Source organism: Macrotis lagotis, chromosome 3 (genome assembly GCF_037893015.1).
Source record: "Macrotis lagotis isolate mMagLag1 chromosome 3, bilby.v1.9.chrom.fasta, whole genome shotgun sequence".
NCBI classification, from domain to species: domain Eukaryota; kingdom Metazoa; phylum Chordata; class Mammalia; order Peramelemorphia; family Peramelidae; genus Macrotis; species Macrotis lagotis.
In genome coordinates, this window is record NC_133660.1 from 187,348,238 (window position 1) to 187,367,257 (window position 19,020).

Here is a 19,020-nt window from a genome sequence, read left to right on the forward strand (position 1 = left end):
GACAGGAAGTATGTAGTATAATGCTAATCTAGTAAAAGCACTTAAAGTATATATGACTCAAAATTCAACTTACTGTATTATCATGGAAAATCTATGTAGTTCTTGCTTTGCAGATAATTTATGCTGATTGGAGAACAGTGCTTTGCAATTACTTAGAGAGCTTTTATGTACTTCTGAACATTGAGTTGGTGGCTCTCAGGTCCTCAGTGGAAACTCATTGATTCAGGATAGCTTTTCCTTTTGAAAAGCAAATGAAGTTTGACATTGACATCAATGCCTAGAAACCATGGAGCAGGTTTCTCTAAAGCCACATTCTCTACTTTAAATCATCTTCCACGCAATGACAATTAACATGATACCTTTATTTTACAAATAAGAAACAGAAGATATTTTCAGTTCACTGATTAGATCATGACAGAAATGTCCAAAAATCTAGATGACATTGAAAGATTTTCCCTGTGATACTATTACTCTTATCAGAATACTTACTAATATTTTTTCCTTTAAAAATGCATTGCAAATTTTTGAAGTTTTTTTGATGGTGTGGATAAATTCATGGCAATGAATGTTAAAAGAAGGATAAAATGTTTAACACAAATTATCTCTAAATGGCAAGATTTACAGTTTTTTTCTTTCAGTTTTATTACAAAATGAGAAACCCTAATTTGCATACAAAGATTCAATAAAACTAAGTGGCATCTCTCTCTTATGTGAGAGGTGCCTGGAATTTTGAAAACACTGTGCTCTGTATTAGTGGTGAGCTATAATTCATTTCTTTATCATAAGATTAAAAGACAGAATAGCTTCAGGAAAAAATAGCAATCTGATAAGATACTCATACACTATTAAATTGGATGTTTGGGATAACATTTGTTCATGTTCTCTTTTTCCCTTTAAGTTTGAATAAAAAAATTGAACCCCATATGTTTTTTAAAAGATTTAACCAGTGATTTAAAAAAATGTCCATCCCACATTTCCAAAATTATAACAAGTTGTTCTATGAATTCATAAGCATATGTGGTTTGGCTGGTGCCTAATAATTTCATTTTATTCTTTAAATCTTTTTTTCTATTTTTTAAAGAACCATCAGCCTCTTTTAGGCAATGCATCCACCAAGCAAGAAATAAATTAGTTTTACACACAAATATATTACTATAAAACTTGTTATGAACACTAGTTCAGGGGTTAGACAACTATCTTTAAATCCTACATCTCATAATTACTACCTAAATGACTTTGATTAAGTCACTTATTCTTTGTAAATCTCACTTTTCTCATCTATAAAATGAGGGGGATAGACTAGATGGCCTCTGAGGTCTTTTCCAACTTTAGAGCTATGATTATAGGACAGTTAGCAATATGTGAAACCTAACAGATTTCATAAATTATTTTACTGATATCCATTTTATCAGATATAAGCAAATAAATCCATTTTAGTCTTTAAAACCAAATAAAATATAAACAAAAGTGGCAAAAGCTATATCATAACAAATACTGAGTTATCACAGAATTGTGTTGTATTAAGTGATAACTGGTATCAAAAGACAACAATTTGAATCTTCTCAGTCACTTGATACCTACTGTCAAATAACCTAGCTTCTAAGGACCTTACTTTCCTTACCTGTAAAATGAGGGAATTAGTTTGAATAACTTCTACAGTCATTCCCAAGCTGATATCTATGATCCTAAAAATACTTTTAACTTTAGAAGTAAATAAAAAAAAACTAATTGTACTTTCTGCATTGTCTATAGATATTAGTCATTACATTTTGAGGAAACATTTTTTCTTGTTCCACTATTTCCTTTGGGAGGAAATGTCTCACTCAGAAATTCAGTACAAGATAGGTAAGATTACCCCCAAATGTCCTTAGAATTATTTTTAAAAATCACAAAACTTAATAAAGCCACTGCAGGTTGATCAGTTACAATTGTCTGAAATTCATGCTACTTTTCCTAATAATATCTATTCAATTCCAATGTGCCTTATGTAGCCAATCTTGATATACAAGCTTTTGCAAAAGTAGACCTGCTTTTTTCTGCATACCTTAAAAAGATTGGAGAAGAAGCACTCTCGAGATTTTCTTACTCAAAGATATAAAAAAAGCTGAATGCAGTATTTCCCAAAAAATAAACATAAACTCACTGTTGAAATAACATTATACCCAATAGGATTTCCCTATGGCATACTATAGTCTTGAATGAGATGTTTTGCAAAGAAAATGAACTCAACTTCAGAGTATAATCAACTCTATTCCATTATTAACATGAGATAATATGCAGGCAATGTAGTGTTAATAAGAAAATGAATCTCTGTCTCTAATCCCAACCCTCATTTTCTCTCTCTCTCTCTCCTCTTCTCACTTTCCATTAATGTAATTTTCCAATGTATCTAGAAAAAAAATTCATTCTAAATAAAAATAGAGAAATAGATGGATGCAGCTAGGTGGTGCAGTGGATAGAGCATCGACCTTGGAGTCAGAAGGATCTGAGTTCAAGTCCGACCTGAGACACTTAATAATTACCTAGCTGTATGTAACCTTGGGAAAGTCACTTAACCCCATTGCCTTGCAAAAAACCTTAAAAAAAAGAAATAGAAGCAGCTATTTATTTATAAATGCTTGTGTGTTTTCTGAAAAATGGAGATTTCTTATTTTTTCTAATATTTCAGGAAAATTACTCTGGAACAATTCATTCATGCCAAAACAAGACCCACAAGGAGCTAAAGGATTACTTACTACTTCCAATGAACTGACTTATATCTACTTTTTACAGTGAAATGAAAGCTTTAATGCTTGCTACATTTTTCCTAGACCTGAAAATTAATTTAGAAATGAGAAAAAGGTATAGCTCACTTCTCCTCTTTCTTCTTTCTCCTATCCTTCTCAGATTTGGCAGGCATCATAAATTTTAAAATGCACAGCAGAGACAATCTTTGTACTGTTAAAAAACATTGTGCCCAATTTTAACAGCTTAGGGGGAAAAAAAGGCCTAGGAAACATGAATAGCATATGAAAGTCTACAAAACTAGCAATCCAGAGAGAATGCAGATAAAGCTTAAAACTTAGTTGTTGTTTGTCCTTCATTCTCAAAGAGGACCTTTATAACATCAAGGATGTGATACCATGACATGCAAGTGCAGTGGATTTAAGTGAGGTGGAGCTGTGTAGTCTCCAGTCTTACTTTCTCCCCAGGAGTCATTTGGGTCTACTGACCAGAAATCAATCAGGAGATGGCCCTGGATGCAGTGGGAAGTCTTGGCCTTTTTAAGTTAGGGTCTTTAACTGATCCCTTTTGACTGAAGCATCCCATTTACAGATTAAGACTAGGTAAGAAAGAAATGAGGCCTAAGAATGACCTCTTCAACACAAAGATAAATACATAAACAAACAAATCTGAGAAGGAAAAACCTTCAGAGTTTCTGTCAAAATAGAGACAGTTTCTGTTTACATTCACTCTGAAGGGATTTTTGCCAGGATTCTACTGCTGACCAGTCAATGGGAGTGATTTGAGGTGAGATAAAAACCCCAAGATATCATGCCAGATTTCAGGGACAGAGCATTAACAAGTAAGGATATGGGGCAGCTAGGTGGCACAGTGGATAAAGCACCAGCCCTGGAGTCAGGAGTACCTGAGTTCAAATCCAGGCTCAGACACTTAATAATTACCTAGCTGTGTGGCCTTGGGCAAGCCACTTAACCCCATTTGCCTTGCAAAATCCCCCCCCCCCAAAAAAGGTAAGAATATGAAACCCTAAGTAGACTAAAGGAGGAGGAGGAGGAGGAGAAGGAGAAAGGAGAAAGGGAATGGTGTTAATAAGGGAAAAGGGAACTGTGCTACCCAACAGGCCAGCAATACAGCTTAGTAGGTCCACTAAAAATGTTAATTGATTTGTATATTATTAGACTGATATCATTATTTTATGCTATTTTTGAATAAACAAAATATACAAGTCTGTCTTCAAGCAAGGTTTTTAAATAGTTGTTCTCTATTAGGGAAAAAAAAGTCCCTCACATTTTAAAGTGACTATAAGGACAACTACAAAATTGCTAAATATGAAAGTAATTTTATTTTACACCAAAAACAAAACAAAATACTGGTATTTGCTGATTTTAACAAGGAAAATGAAATATCTAATGACTTGCAGCCTAACAGCATTATCTTATTCAACATCTGGCATAATGTTCTACAATGAAGAGTGATGCCAAGAGGACAATGCCAGAGGAAATCATGAGTCATTTGCCATTGCATCAATCTGCTCATGGTTATATCAGTAGAGTTTTCTTTATCATTGTCACTGTGCTTCAATCCTGCAACTACTCTGTGGCTAATACCATGTTACTTGTTGTAAAGAAGCCTTCTTCCTCTGATAGATTTGTCCTTTTCTATGATTAGTATACATTTTAAATGCAAATGTTAGGGGGAAAACCTCTAATTAAAAGAATTCTTACTAGGAATAATTACAGTACTAGTCACAAGAAAACTTGGCATGCAAGTTTGTTATCATCATAGTCAGAACCCCTCCTGAGTTGCTTTCACCCCAATAGAAACAGTGGACAATCTACCAAAATAAACACCCATATGAATGCCTGAAATAATTTAGAAATAATGATCTTATTTCAACATCAGGATTTGAGCCACAAAAATCAGACCCCTACATCACTGTCATAAGGAAGCAATAACCACACTCATGTGGATTGAATGATGATATAGGAATGATCAGAAGAAATTACTTTAAGTATGAGAAGTTGGAGCGAGGTATCAGAGGTATCCATAGGCAATGACCACAGACATATCAATCTCCAGTTGAGAGTATAGTAGGTCCTCCAGAAAGATTAGCTGATGTGACAGAGAAGATCAGTACTGGAAGTATTAAGGATATTGTCATATGGAAGAGGCTTTGCAAAACAACAGAGAATCTTTATCCTTGTGAAATAAAAAGTAGTCTATTGATCACATAACTATCTGCTGAGCAACAATACTACAGGTAGAAAACAATTACCAAAAGCACTGTCTTTGCTAGGAAACTCAGGGATATACAATTATACCAGTAAAGATGTTAGAGTTGGTTGGCTGATTTAAGAATTTAAAAATATTAAAAGGATTGTAAACAATGAAAAGGCCAAGAATTAAAATAGAATCTTCTATCACTTAAGCAGTCAAGACACAGATTGATATGATTCTACACTGATATTCATTACATTGAAGGAACAAATTAATCAATATTGAATTGCAGTTATAGAATATTTGAGAAAGAACATGTTTTAAATATAGTTTGTCAACAGTGATATATATTTGAATTATTTTTCTGGATCCTTAAAAAAAGAGTTGGTAGGTGAAGGTCAAGGAAGGCATTTTTCTGATCAGATCAATTTAGCAATTGTAAAGAGTCCTTTGAGTAAGCTCCCTCAATTGTAAAAAGAACAAAGACTTGCCTCCTTAATCTCATCAAGATAGTCCCTTACAGGTAGGTTCCTACTTTAAAGGTCTTTAGCACAATGATAAGGCACTCCTTTTGCCAAAACCTCTGATGTTGGGGCTCCACCCATTCTCATTTCCTACCCTCTCACCCCACCCCCCACCCCCTTACCTCATTCTGAGTTCTTTCTGCCTCTTCCTGAAATGCTCTCACCCCATCCTGGGCTGGGGGTAAAATATCCTTCTTTTAATTGGAATAGCCAAAGACCCTGCTTTCTGATGGTCAAAGCTAGGCATCCTCTCATACAAAGAAAAATGTCAATATATATATAGGAGTGATAGCCCAATTTTATTTTACTCTTTCTTAAGGCCAAAATCTCTGATAATGTTTGTGTTTGATTAGGACAAACCCTGATTGATTAACACATTTATTTTCACATGCCAAAATTCCCTAAGGAAACCTCCTCATTTGAGGGGAATACTTACACAGATTCAATGGAAAGCAATGACTCTGGAATCAGTGGACCCAGGTTCAAATCCTAACATTGTCAGTGCAGGTCGCTACTCTTACCTCCCTGAGACTCAGTTTTTTTCATCTGTAAAAAAGACAGAACTAGGTTTCTAATTACATGTTTAAATTTGTAACATTATTATTCTAAAATCCCTTATTAGTTTCTTTTTCTATTGTTAGTGAGACAATTCAATTACTTAAATTTATACAAGGAAGCAATTTCCAATAGCATATAAACTTCTTAAAAGCAAGAACATTTCAGTTAAAAAAAGAAGTAAAAAACCAATATTAATCTGTCATCTCTCTCCCTCTGATCCCAGCAAGAAATGTTTGATTCTATTCTCTTGTCCATGTTATAATATTACAAACCAAGTAACCTTAACAGAAGGCATACATCTCAGCAAGGCAAAGACCTACTTGCCATCTTAAATGACTCAGATAAACCACTCAGTTTAATTCAAGGGTTGGAGAATTAGATTTTTTTTTCAGAAAGAGTATGAGAGAATGAATGAACTTAATATTCTGGTCAATAAAACTTCATTCTGCTCCAGTGTTATTTTATCTCTGGCTTTTAAATTATAGTCTTTTTTAGCCCCTAGACCTTATATCTAGTTGATATGTACTCATAAACACTTAGAGCTGAGAGGAAACTTAGAAAGCATCTAATCATACACTCTAATTTTACAGATAAGGAAATTTTGACACAGAGAGATTAAATGACTTTTCTATGATCACACATGATTTTGTCTCTGTTCACCAGCCTTTTGGTATACCACATCTCCAATTAAGTTCTTTTTACAGTGAAGACTGTATCCTTAATTCTGCTTCCACTTAAAAAAAATCATTATTCACAATAGCCCTATGAATTTAGTCAAGATAATTTAATTTACTTAAGAGGAAAAGGAACTTGGAAAGGGATAGTAGAAAGAAAGCATTAAATTTGAAATCTGAATATTTATTGCCCATATATCCTTGAATGAGTTACTTGAACTCTATGAGTTTAAATTTCCTAATTTGGAAAATTCTAGACTTAGACTACAAGAAAGATTAGGTACTCCAGCTTTGACCATTGATCCTAAGAAACAGAAACCATTGTAAGTAATCTGAACAAAAATGGTCCTATGAAAGAAAATTCTGATACTAATCTTCTGGCCCCCTGCCCATACATTCTTCTCACTCAGTAAACTCCAGTGGTTTCCTATTACCTGTAGGATCAAATATAAAATCCTCTGTTTGGTCCTTAAAGTTCTTCACAAACTTGAATTTCCTAAATATCCAATTTTTTTTATTCCATGCAGGTTATGATCCTATAATTCTGATCTATATGGCTTTGGTGACAAAGGGCATTCCATCAGCCAAATGCATGCCTTTGCCCTGGATGAACCCCTTACTTAGAAATTCCCCTCTTAGTTTATTGAGATTCCTTAAGGACTCAAATAAAACCCCATATTCTATTGGAGACTTTTTTATTCTGCTCCCCACCCTCAACTACAAGAGCATTTTTCTCTGAGATTACTTTCTTTTGCCTCTGAACATATTTTAAGAAAACCTACTTATAGTGCCTTAAAAGAAGGTAAGCTCCTTGCAAGTAGGAACTGCTTTTAAATTTCTTTGTATCCCTGGGTCTAAGCACAGTTCCTAGGACATAGTAGACACTGTTAAAAATTTCAGTTGTCTAAGAGCATCAGTCTACCAGCTACTTAACCCTACTTAGAAAAATGATGCTATCAATATCCTTATTGAGTTTTCTCTGCACCAGTATTTTGTACCACCCTTCTAATTTGGCAGTTCATTTTCTTCCTCCTATAGTCCCATAAGCTTCATATTTAAAAGTTGTATTTTAAAATAATTGAACATTTAAAAATTTTTTTGAAATTCCCCTACTTCCTGTGCAATGGAATTGTGCTTATCTTTTTCATATTTGTTATAAACAATGTGTCCTGAAAGTTAAGACTCTGGATTAAAGGAAACTGTATCAACACCATCACTTTCTTATTCATGAGCTTCATTTTAATTATTTTTTGTCTTCTTCCTCTTATTTATTAATGTTTACATATGTACATATAACAGCATTGACAACACTTTCATATAGCTACCAAAGCAGAGAGTTGAATGAATGACCCACAGAGAACACTAAGTCACAAAATTTAGTGCAAGAGATAAGGACTGTTGATGATAAACTTCTGATTCCAAGGGCACAACCAACTCACATAAAATATTTCTTTTGTTTAGAACTTAAAAAATAAAATAAGAAAATCTTAATAATTCTATAAGAAAAGAAAAAATAGAAAAAAGTTGTCCTTAAAAAATGAAGGCATACATTATAACTATTGGACAATATGGAAGTTAAAAAGCAATTTGTGTAGATTTAAATATCTGAATGATTTATCATCAACATGTAAAACTGCTCAGGTGCTATGGGGACAACATTAAAGAAAGTCATGGACATAAAAATTACTTTAATGCTCCAGATCTATTCAAGGCAATTAAAAAATATATGTTGCTAACCATTAACCATAGCATTCTTGCAGTTAGCAGAAATAAATGAATAAATGTTCAACTGAAAAGTAACTTCATAACATTTTAATAAGATGGTAACTATAATGTGTACCCCCCACACACACACACTAAACTAAAAGTTGCACAAGAATAAAAGATGTTTTCAAAGTATTGAACTTTTTAAAAAATGCTCAAACACACATAATTTAAGAAAGAAAAATATTTCTACATTTTGAATGTGGGAAGCCTGAAAATTGAACTTCATATTAATTACTAATGGTGATATATATCTTACACCTTCTCATGCCAAGTACTTTAAATTTTATGGGTCTTTATCATAAATTCTTGGCTAAGGAAAAGAAACTTCATATCTAAAGTACATACACTTATTTCAGTGTCCTCTTTGATTTAGGAGCAAAATTATAGAACTCAGACATTCTCATCCTTTAATCTCATAAGTAAGTTCTTATTGTCAGAAGATACCCAAAGTCATTGAGATACTTAAATCATGAATTTAGGGCTAAATCATATTTTCTTTTCCCTTTAAACTTGAAGGAATTTAGTGTAGTTCATTAGATTACAGTATCTGTTGACATATCAATGTGGATATTTCATGAATAGGTACAGATCCCAATCCACAGGGGACATTCTTCTCATGCTATAGGAGCCATAAAATTTTCTGAAGACTTTCCTCAAGAGTATTTTTATGTTGTAAGGTTATCAAGGTTCACTCTCAATAAAAGGCATCCATATTTTCCAGCCACAAATTTCTTTGATGATGTGCCATATGAATTTTTTTTTTGCGTAGTTCAGCAAATAGCCTACTTGTATCTAACATGCATCTCTCTCAATTGCCCTTTGGTCACCCACAACCTTGATTTTTCAGGGACTATGGTGTTCTAAAAATCACTATCACAGAGCATTCCCAAGAGAAAGCCTCTTGTTAAAAGGTATACTTTTTTGTTTTATTTATTTTTGTATCTAGGAGCATCCTGAAATCACTGAAAGTACTACAGAAATTGCAAAATACAATATACCATTTTTCCTTCTATGCAGGAAAAGGACACTCTTTCTATTCAAAACTTGATCCAAATAATTCACAAGAGAAATCAATAAAAAAATGTGTGGGGGGTGAATGGAAAAGATCAAAGCCTTTGATCCACAAATGATTAGTTAAAATAAAGAAATCATCACAGGAAAAAGTTTAAAAGAAAATATAAACCACCACATCAAGTAAATATTTATCTTCTGGCCAAGCAGAGTGACATGGCAAGCAAGTGTAAAGCCAGTTGCATAGTACTTTAATGATTCCCTTATAAAACACCAACAAGGATAATGGAGGAAGATTGCCAACATCAATGTTTCTTTAAAACATTAAAAAACAATGGTAATAAAAATAACTTCTGTATATAGAAAATTTGGTCTGAGATCTAACTGAACCATAGCATCCTATAGGAATTCATCAAATATTATGCCACTAAGATGGAGAATGTTCTCTTCAAGGTTCAAAAAAAGTGGTGAAGGGCTCTCTATTTATTCCTGTTTGATGATAATATTGTCTTGATTGTATCAAGCCACAAAATATTACCGGACCTCCTCAGTTATACCAATGATTACTCCAAAGAGCTTGTCTAAATTGGAAAACCTCGGCTCAAATTACAGACATGATTGTCCATTGAGTTAATCATATTTCAATGCACATATCTGGGTATTGATGGACAATAAGTAGGGCCCAGATTAAAATAGATGGATCAGGATGTACCTAACATCTCTGAATATAAGACATCTACTCTGGTTTAAGGTTTAGATCAGTTGAATATTCATTTTCTAAAAGTTATATACAAAACACTTAATGCTATTTATTTAAAGAAAAATATTTTATTTTTTATGTCAAAATCTAAAGCTAATGAAATTTGACTTAGTCTTGAAAAATCATTTTTCCTAGAAGTCAAAAAAATATAGCTTACTCAGGGACACAAATAAATATCACTTAGCCAGAGACATGGTCGTTGAGTAAATTTCACTGTATAAATAACACAACTATATATTTACAGATGGAAGGACCATAGAGATAATATTCTTCAATCCTTTCACTTTTTTTTACAGATGAAGAAACTGAGAGCCAAAGTATTGAAATTACTTGTCCAAATTCATATTATTATATAAGTGTCAAGTCCAACTTTGAACTCAGGTCATCTTACATTGTTTTTGCTTTTTGAAGCTATAATAAACATAGTGAAATTTACTAACAACCACAATCTATTGTTTTTGTTGCTGTTGCAACTCAGTCTACTGAACTAGGTGGAATGATTTTTTTTTTCTAATGGATAATGATTAGGACCTGTTATGTGAATCTTCAAAAAAAAATGTGAATGGAAAGGAAAGTGTGTCCATTAAATAAATTGGTAGGGCTTTTTTCATAGTAGCTGTTAAAATAACCTCTGTCTCACATGCAAGGGTTTTGCTCAATATTTCATTGGTATAGAATTCTTTCCTAATTACAAATATTTTGAAAACTCACTATAGCAACACAGAGAATACTAAATAACTTTTAGATGGTAACTAGGAAACACCACCAAAATTCAATCAGTGATGTAATTATCATTCTTAAGAGTAAAAATCCTTTAACTATTCGTGGGAGGGGGGGTAATGTGATCCTTCTTGGCAATCTGGTGATGCTTATGGATCTCTTCACTGAATAATGTTTCAAATAAATAAAAGGAAATGCACTGAATTCAAAACAAAGCCTAGGTAAGATAGTCCAATTTGTGTACCTGTATATCCAGATAAAGGAAAGGGGAAAAAAGTAGATATGAGGTAGGATAAATGATCTGGCATTGGATAGAGTTGATATGTATGTTGGGGGGGGGAACAAACCATACCCTTCCTATCCAAAGTCTACTGTAACTGATCCTCTTTCAGGCTACCTTCCAGTCACCTCAAAGAAAAGCAGGAGCAATAAGAGCCTCAGGAGGTACAGTGAAAAGGCTAATCAGCAACAATTCAAAAGTGTGTTCTACAAGATATCAACAGTAGGAGCAGAACTCTGGTTATCTCTGGCTCTTATTAGGAATCTGCTATATGGTTATGGTATCATAACATTGAAACATGCAAAGACTTGAAAAGTATTTAGGTCTCAAAAATTCAAACCTGATCTAAACATCAGATCAGTTACAAAGTCACAAACTTTACCTCCTCAGACTTTTTTTTTTTTACTAGTTATTCTGTTTTCCTTGCAAATGTCTATTCCTCTCTTCACATACTATCTCTCAAATGAGGGGACAGAGTATTTTTTTTAAACCTATACCTCAGTAAAGTACCCCTTTTATTTTGTTTAGGGTTTTATAAATTCCAATTTTCATCCTCATTACTTCTCTATGTTGTTGTAATAACACTACAAACCTGTTCAGGAAGCCCTTAACTGAAATGGTAGATTTCAATGAAGGTTTCCATAAGTCAAATTTCTTTTATTTAAAACTCAGTGATTTTCTCAGTGATTGCTGTCAGTAGCTCATTGCTCTGTTCCATTAAAGGAGGAGTGGGGTGTAAAGAAAAGAAATTGTCTAAGGGTGCAATGAAAACACATTTAAGGCTAAAGAAAATCTTTAAAAACCTTATATTTTAAGTATAGGAAAATATAAACTATGTAGAGCTTGCCAAAATATTAATACTATTTAGAGTGCTGCATCAAAAATAGAAATAAAAAGAAAATAAAAGCAAAGGAAATTCTGCCAACATGGTCTCTTACCTCACTTTACCTCCTATATTGCTCTCACTATGAAAAATAGCAAGCTTTACAGTTGAATTTCTACCTTGATCTTATACCACTCTAAGCAGCTAGATGGTGTAATGGATTCTAGACTTTTGGTCAGAAAGTTGTCTTATTTTGTACATTTAAAAAAGCTAATCCTTTCAATCTCTTTCAGCCTCAACTTTCTTATCTGTAAAACTGAAGATAGTAGTATCAACTATTTCACAGGGATGTTTCAAGGATCATATAAAAATGACAAATGTAACTATGTAAATGTAAGATATAATGAATAATGTTAACTTAAATCAAGATATATAGTCATATGTATATAGATAACTGTTTTATGTATATGCATACACACACACATATACTACATCTTCTGCTTTGCTTACATGTATTGACTTCTTTCTTATTAAAGTATTTTTAGTCACAAGAAAGTTACCTAATAACAGGCAGCATTTAAATAGTCCTTTAAAGTTTGCAAGACTTTTTACATGTTATCTCCTTTAATGCTCAAAACAACATTAGTATTCTGATTTTATGAATAAGGAAACTAAGACTCAGAAAGGCTAACTGACTTATTCAGAATCATAGTTAGCATCTGGGCAAGATTTAGTATTGCATAAATGAAATTACTTATATTTATTTGTAGCATTAATAAACTTTTTATTTAAATGAAGACTGGAATCCACATCATGGACTATTAATAGTTCATCAACAATGATTGGTAAAAACAAATCACAAACCTTGCAAGAATTAAGTTTATGTTTAAAAATCATCATTTTTATCTTTTACAGGGTGTTTTGTTAAAATATAAATATTGTGTCTGTACATTGATTAGCTTCATCAGTACTAACAATTATACTTAACTTTTCTACTTCATCCATTCTGTAGAATTAAAAAATATAAATATACTTGATGATTCTGCAAAGATCACACATGTTAATGAACTTGATAATTAATTTATAAACATACACATTGCATCCCTCCAAGGAAAAACATCAGAAAGTAGAATCTTTGAACTAGGAGCAGGCTTAGGGATTATTTTGGAAAAACTCCCTCATTTTATAGACAAAGAAATACCCAGAGAAAAGAAGTGGTTTCCCCATGGTAACAGGATATCACTAGAAGAGCTCTGACTAGAATGAATGTAGCAAAAGATAATGGTAGCATATTCAGCAGTAATCATAATCAAAGAAGGAAGATATTCCTGATTGGTTCAAGAATGTGACTTTTAATTTTCTCATGAATTTAATGAACTAACACATTGAGTTCATAAGCATATGTGATTTGTTCCAGAGATTGGTTCTATGTTTAAAAATCTTTAGATATAAACATGGATTACATATTAATATGTATGAATGCATATATACTTAAATGTGCTTATTTAGATCTATCTATCATCTATCTATCTATCTATCTATCTATCTATCTATCTATCTATCTGTCTGTCTGTCTTATCTATCCCTTCCAAGTTATAGACAAAGAGCTTTTTTGGATACAACACAGATCGGTATCTTTTAAAGTATTTGGGCCATTATTATGATTTGCCATATTTCCTTGTTACCCTGTGTAAGACCTTTATTAGGATTAAATAAGTTCATAATATATTGATCAGCATGACACATATTTGAAGATGGAAGCCTTGGGCAGGGTCAGAGGAAAGGCACAAAGTATAAAAAGTGCTTTCTGCCAGCTAATTAATTGAATTTTCCCAAATCTAGAAAAGACTGTATATTCAATCTCAGAACTCCCTGGAAGTCAGTGCTTGATCTTTAACATGTTGCTATAGTCTGCCCATTAAAAACAAGGGACATTGCTGTAAGTTTGACATTATGAAAGAGGTCACATTCATGGTGATTTCATTCTCATAAAGGCAAATTGAGTCCCCACAATTGGATGTGCTGTTTTATAATCCAGTTTCTAAGTTCCATTATGGAAGTTCCCATATTTACAAGATATTATTTATCTTGCAGGTAAGACATCCCATTCCTGCTAATAATCAGAAAGCAAATTGAGACAGATAGTCTTTTCCCACTGTTTTTATTTCTCTTTATTTAAAAAAAAAACACTTGTGCACTATTCAAAGATTTCATCAAATTTATTACCAAGTCTGTGACCTTTATTTGATCAAAGTCTTTCATCTATTCTAAATACTTTCAGTTAAATGTCATTGTGAGGATACATAGAATGGAAAAGTACTTTCCCTATTTGTGTACCTTCAAAAGATAATTCTAATTACACTCCTCCCTGTCAATTTTATTTTATTGTAAAATTCATTCTATCATTTCTACTAGATTTCATTTACAGATAGATACATACATGTAGACATTGTACATACATACAACATCTCTAGGTCATGCTAATCTGCAGCTTTAGGCTCAGCCTCCTACTCCTTAAAATATAGTAATTAAAAGGAAATTTCTTGAACTACTTGTATGCATAATTCAAATGAAATCTGTAAATATGTTTATGAGAGGTTCTTACTTCAATCACAGATTTCATACAACTTCTGGAGGACAAAATTTTGATCCACTTTTCATCGAGCTTTGAAATATCATTCAATAATCATTTATTAAGTATTGGAAGACATGTGGAAGACACTAGAGATATAAAAATAAAGATGAAATAGCTCTTATCTTCAAGGAGCTTAAATCCTCATCAGTTTTAGTCTCAATTTCATCTTCAATTTGTGTAACCAGATTTCTTAGATCCAACTGCAAACACCTAAATTTACCAGGGCCAAATCTAACTTTGTACATCTAAAAATAATCTATGCTACCATTTGGGAATGGTATGGCTTTCAGAACTAGCTCTGTACCTAGTTTTATTCATTTAGTCATATTTAGTCATTTAGTCATTACTCATTTAGTCATATTTATCTTTATAATTCACTTTTGATGCAATTTATCCTGAGTAATCTCAAACTTTAAAAAGAGGATAAAAAGAGAAACATTTGAGAAAAATATATGCATTAATTTATATATACAAATTGTAGTTTCAGTTCCTCAACCCCTTTTCAGTTGTGACAGATTTTTGGGAGATTTAATGATTCATACACTTATATTAAGAGTGTGTGTGTGTGTGTGTGTGTGTGTGTGTGTCTGTGCGTCTGTGTGTTTGTATCTGTATGTATATGTGTGTTTAAAGCTAATTTTCTTACATATGTATTTTTGTTCCTAATGTTTTATTTTACATAAATTCTTGGATTCTTTGGTGCCTGTGTTTTTCCAAGATATGTTTGCCACAATTTTACATTCATTTTATGTTTCATATGTTTTCTTTTTATTTGAGATTTATGTTCCCATTTAAGCTGTAGCTTTTCTTATATTTTTTAAGCTTTTCTTTTTTCTTACTTTTTGAGAATCTGATCTAATTTTTTACAGATTTTATGTTTCTTTCTTCATCTATTTCTGGAATATTTCTTCTTAATGACATTATTCATAAATAAATATTCAATGATTTTTTCTTTTTGCTCAATTATGAATCTAAGTATTTCTGTATTTTACTTCCACTTCTCTTCTTGAATTTTCCTGTTCCTCTTCTAAGGACTATTTATTTTCTTCTTATTGGTTATTAATGGTGATAGACTTTGGAAAACCAACTAAATAAAATTCTCACTATAATCTCTTCCTTTTTTCTTTTTCTTTTTGTTCTTTGCTTCCTTCCTTTTTAATTTTTTCCTTTTCTTTCCTTTATTTTTTACTTACCTGAGATTTCATTCCAATAATATCTCTCTATGAGGAAATCCCCACTATGAAAGTAGGTTAGTTCTACATTTGGTAGTCTTTAAAGATTTAAGTTAAATGATTTCCTCCTTGGTTAAAGAGCCAAGGCAGAATTTTAACCTAATCTTCCTGATTTAAAGGTCAGTTCTCCACTTATGCACTGTACCTCTTTTACCCTAATTTTTAATAAATCTATAAGTTTTATAAAACTAAAAATGTAAAAAACAATATTTTCTGATAGTCATAAAGGAATAGTAAAGCAGAGAAAATGTAATTAAAGTTGACAAATAATGCCAGGTGGGGAAGATTTCTGTTTTGTTTTTCCAAATAATGTTTTTAAATGTTTATTCAATCACAATTTGATAAAATTGCTTCCCTTAATTAATATTTAAACGTTATGCAAGATAGGTTCCTATATATCATATTAAAGATCGGTGGAAGTTGGTACAGAGTCAACCAGTTTACTTTTCTTAATTAAGTAAAAATTTTTTAATGGCTATACTATTTTTCTCCTGTATAAAAACTTCCAATCCATTCTCTCCTTCTCCCCCCATTCAACATGGGTATTTGTTGAATTATTTTTGAAAAATATATTTAATAATAGAGCCATCTCCTCCCCCCTCAAACACACATATCCCACGTACATAAACTCTCATGATTTTAAAGATCTGTCTAGAAGTATTAAATAAACCCATACAGTAACAAAGGTGTAATTCAAGGCCTGACATGCTACAACAGGAAATGGGGAACTCCTTCAAATATACAAAAAAAATGTGGCAAAGGAGACTTGAAGAGTTGATGGTATTTCCTTGAGATGACTGTATTAGTTTTATTAGCTTGTGTTGTTTGAAGATTTAGGGTGTGAAGTACAGTATCTCTCAATAATGGAACCCTGGAGGCAGTTTATCAGGGACTGGGAAACAGGATAATCTTGGTCACCATTTCCAATACCCCCCCCCCCCCACCTCCACCTCTCTGGATAGTAGAACTCTGCTCTAGATAAAGTGATTATGTTACTCATATCTGAATGTCAATTGTTTAAGATATATCAGATATGACCAAAGAACTAAAGCAATCTGTTTTCCTGACCAGCTAAATAAAACTGAATTTTGAAAATCAATGAGCACACATTTACATAATCATTTCTATTATCAAAAAATAATCACTGAAATTTTATTTGCATTTTAAAATATTTTACCTTATTAAATACCATAATAGTTGCAAAAAAGCAATATTTTTACTGATTATAAATGTGATCCTTTCAGAAATACTAGTTAAACTTCTAGTAAATTATATTAAAATTATCTTTTACTTCTTAATTATAGTCATACCTTTTTTTTACTTTAGTAGATGAAGATTTTCAACAGATTAAAGTCAAACCTATAAGACTCTTTGAAATGATTTTAACATGCCTTTTCTAGCTTCTGGAATACTATTCAAATCATCTACATTTTACTATCACATTAGACTACTCAATATCCCCCACTCATCTCCAGTTATCTTCTGACTCCCAAGTTTTGCTAAATAGCCCATGTCTGGAATGGACATTCTGGCCAAGATTTTCCCTAATATTTATCTATGGAAAATCTTCCCTTTCTTTTAGAAAATTGTCTCCTCATCCATGAAACTGTCCTTAATTTCCTCAATTGGTAATAATCATTACATCCTTGAATTTCTCATTGAACTCTCTAAGCACTGTTTCAATTCCCTTAAATTTTTTTTCTTTGCATTATAGTTATCCAGTTGGAGATCTTATTTTCTTCAATTTTTAAGGGTGAGAGGTCTGGGTCAAATTTCATCTTTCTTTTCCTCCTGTCTCCTAGTACTATGCCTGGCATAGTTTATAGTTATAGATATTCAATTGATGTTAAATGGAATTATGAATATATGCCCAAAAGCAATGTTGCATTAACATATAAAATAGGTAAATGTATTTTGAAATGTTATAAAATCATTAGTGCTATATAATGTGACAAAAACTTATTAAGTAGGACTATGAACTTGACTCCACACTAACGGGTAGGTTATGAATAGCTATTGGCATTTAACAGTCATTCAAATCATAGCCCATAAATATGAAAGCATCTCTTTCTACCTCACTTTTCCTCTTTTCTTTCATATATTTTTAAATTTACATAGTTTCCTTCTCTGATAAGTGCAATTTTAAATGTTGTGAGCTATTTACATGAAAATAAGTGACACTTTATGAATTTCCAAATATATCAAATTCATTTTGCCATACTGGCATGTAAATCATATTATATAGGTTATATATGTAACACTAGGACATAGCAGTTTATCATTCAGCCCTGTGTCACTAGCAAAGGAAAATACAAACTGTGATAGAGTCAAGCTGATCTTGGAGAAGTCCGAAGAGGGGCAGCGGCACTTCTACGTGAGAACCACCATACCTTCTGATTAATGGAGAGGCCTTAACAGCACCCTTCTTCCATGCGTCTTGCCATGAGGAAAGGGGAGGAGGGGAAAGGTGGTGATGGCAGCAACACCTGGGGAAGGGAGATGGGGAAATATGTAAAGGGAAAATCAGTAGGCCCTAAAATGGTGTCCATAGACCTTGCCAATAAAACTAATCATACAAATTTTTTAAAAAAATCAAAAGATTTAAATGGTAGAGGTTTTTCTTGAACTAACCCAAACCACAATATAATAAAATGAAAGAAAAAAAAACCCTGAAAAAGATTCTTGAAAGATCTAAATTGCAATCTCTGCCAATAAGATACAAGTTCTCAAGAACTGCAAACTAGGAATTGCAAACAAATATAGAAGAGTTTTTAATATAGGACTAATTTCATTATTTTTCTTCTAATTGCTGAGTTAGGAGTAAACAAATGTAATTCCCCTGGATTTGGAAACAGGTGGCTTGTGTCTGACACTTAAGATTTGTATGACCTTGGACAAGCCACTTAAACAATGAGCCCAATTTTCTTTTTTAATCAGATCAGGATGAGGATATTTGCACAAGCTATCTCACAAATTTGTTATGGGGAAAGCAGTTTGTCTGAAACCTTCAAGGGATAGCAAAATATGAATGGATACTATTGGTGGGGAAGTTTTCTCAACCATGAATACACCATACAAATAATATCATGTCTAGT

The 19,020-nt window shown here is 32.4% G+C and overlaps 1 protein-coding gene across 1 annotated transcript in view; it reads right to left on the bottom strand.

The window, feature by feature from the left end:
- PCDH7 (protocadherin 7) overlaps positions 1 to 19,020 on the bottom strand; it is a 287,478-nt gene that overhangs the window by 22,850 nt on the left and 245,608 nt on the right. Inside the window, 1 exon segment of the mRNA XM_074229653.1 lies at positions 1 to 18,411. This exon segment is cut by the window's left edge and continues 22,850 nt beyond it. Coding sequence (XP_074085754.1) covers positions 18,323 to 18,411 — 89 coding nt within the window. The 3' untranslated portion in view covers positions 1 to 18,322.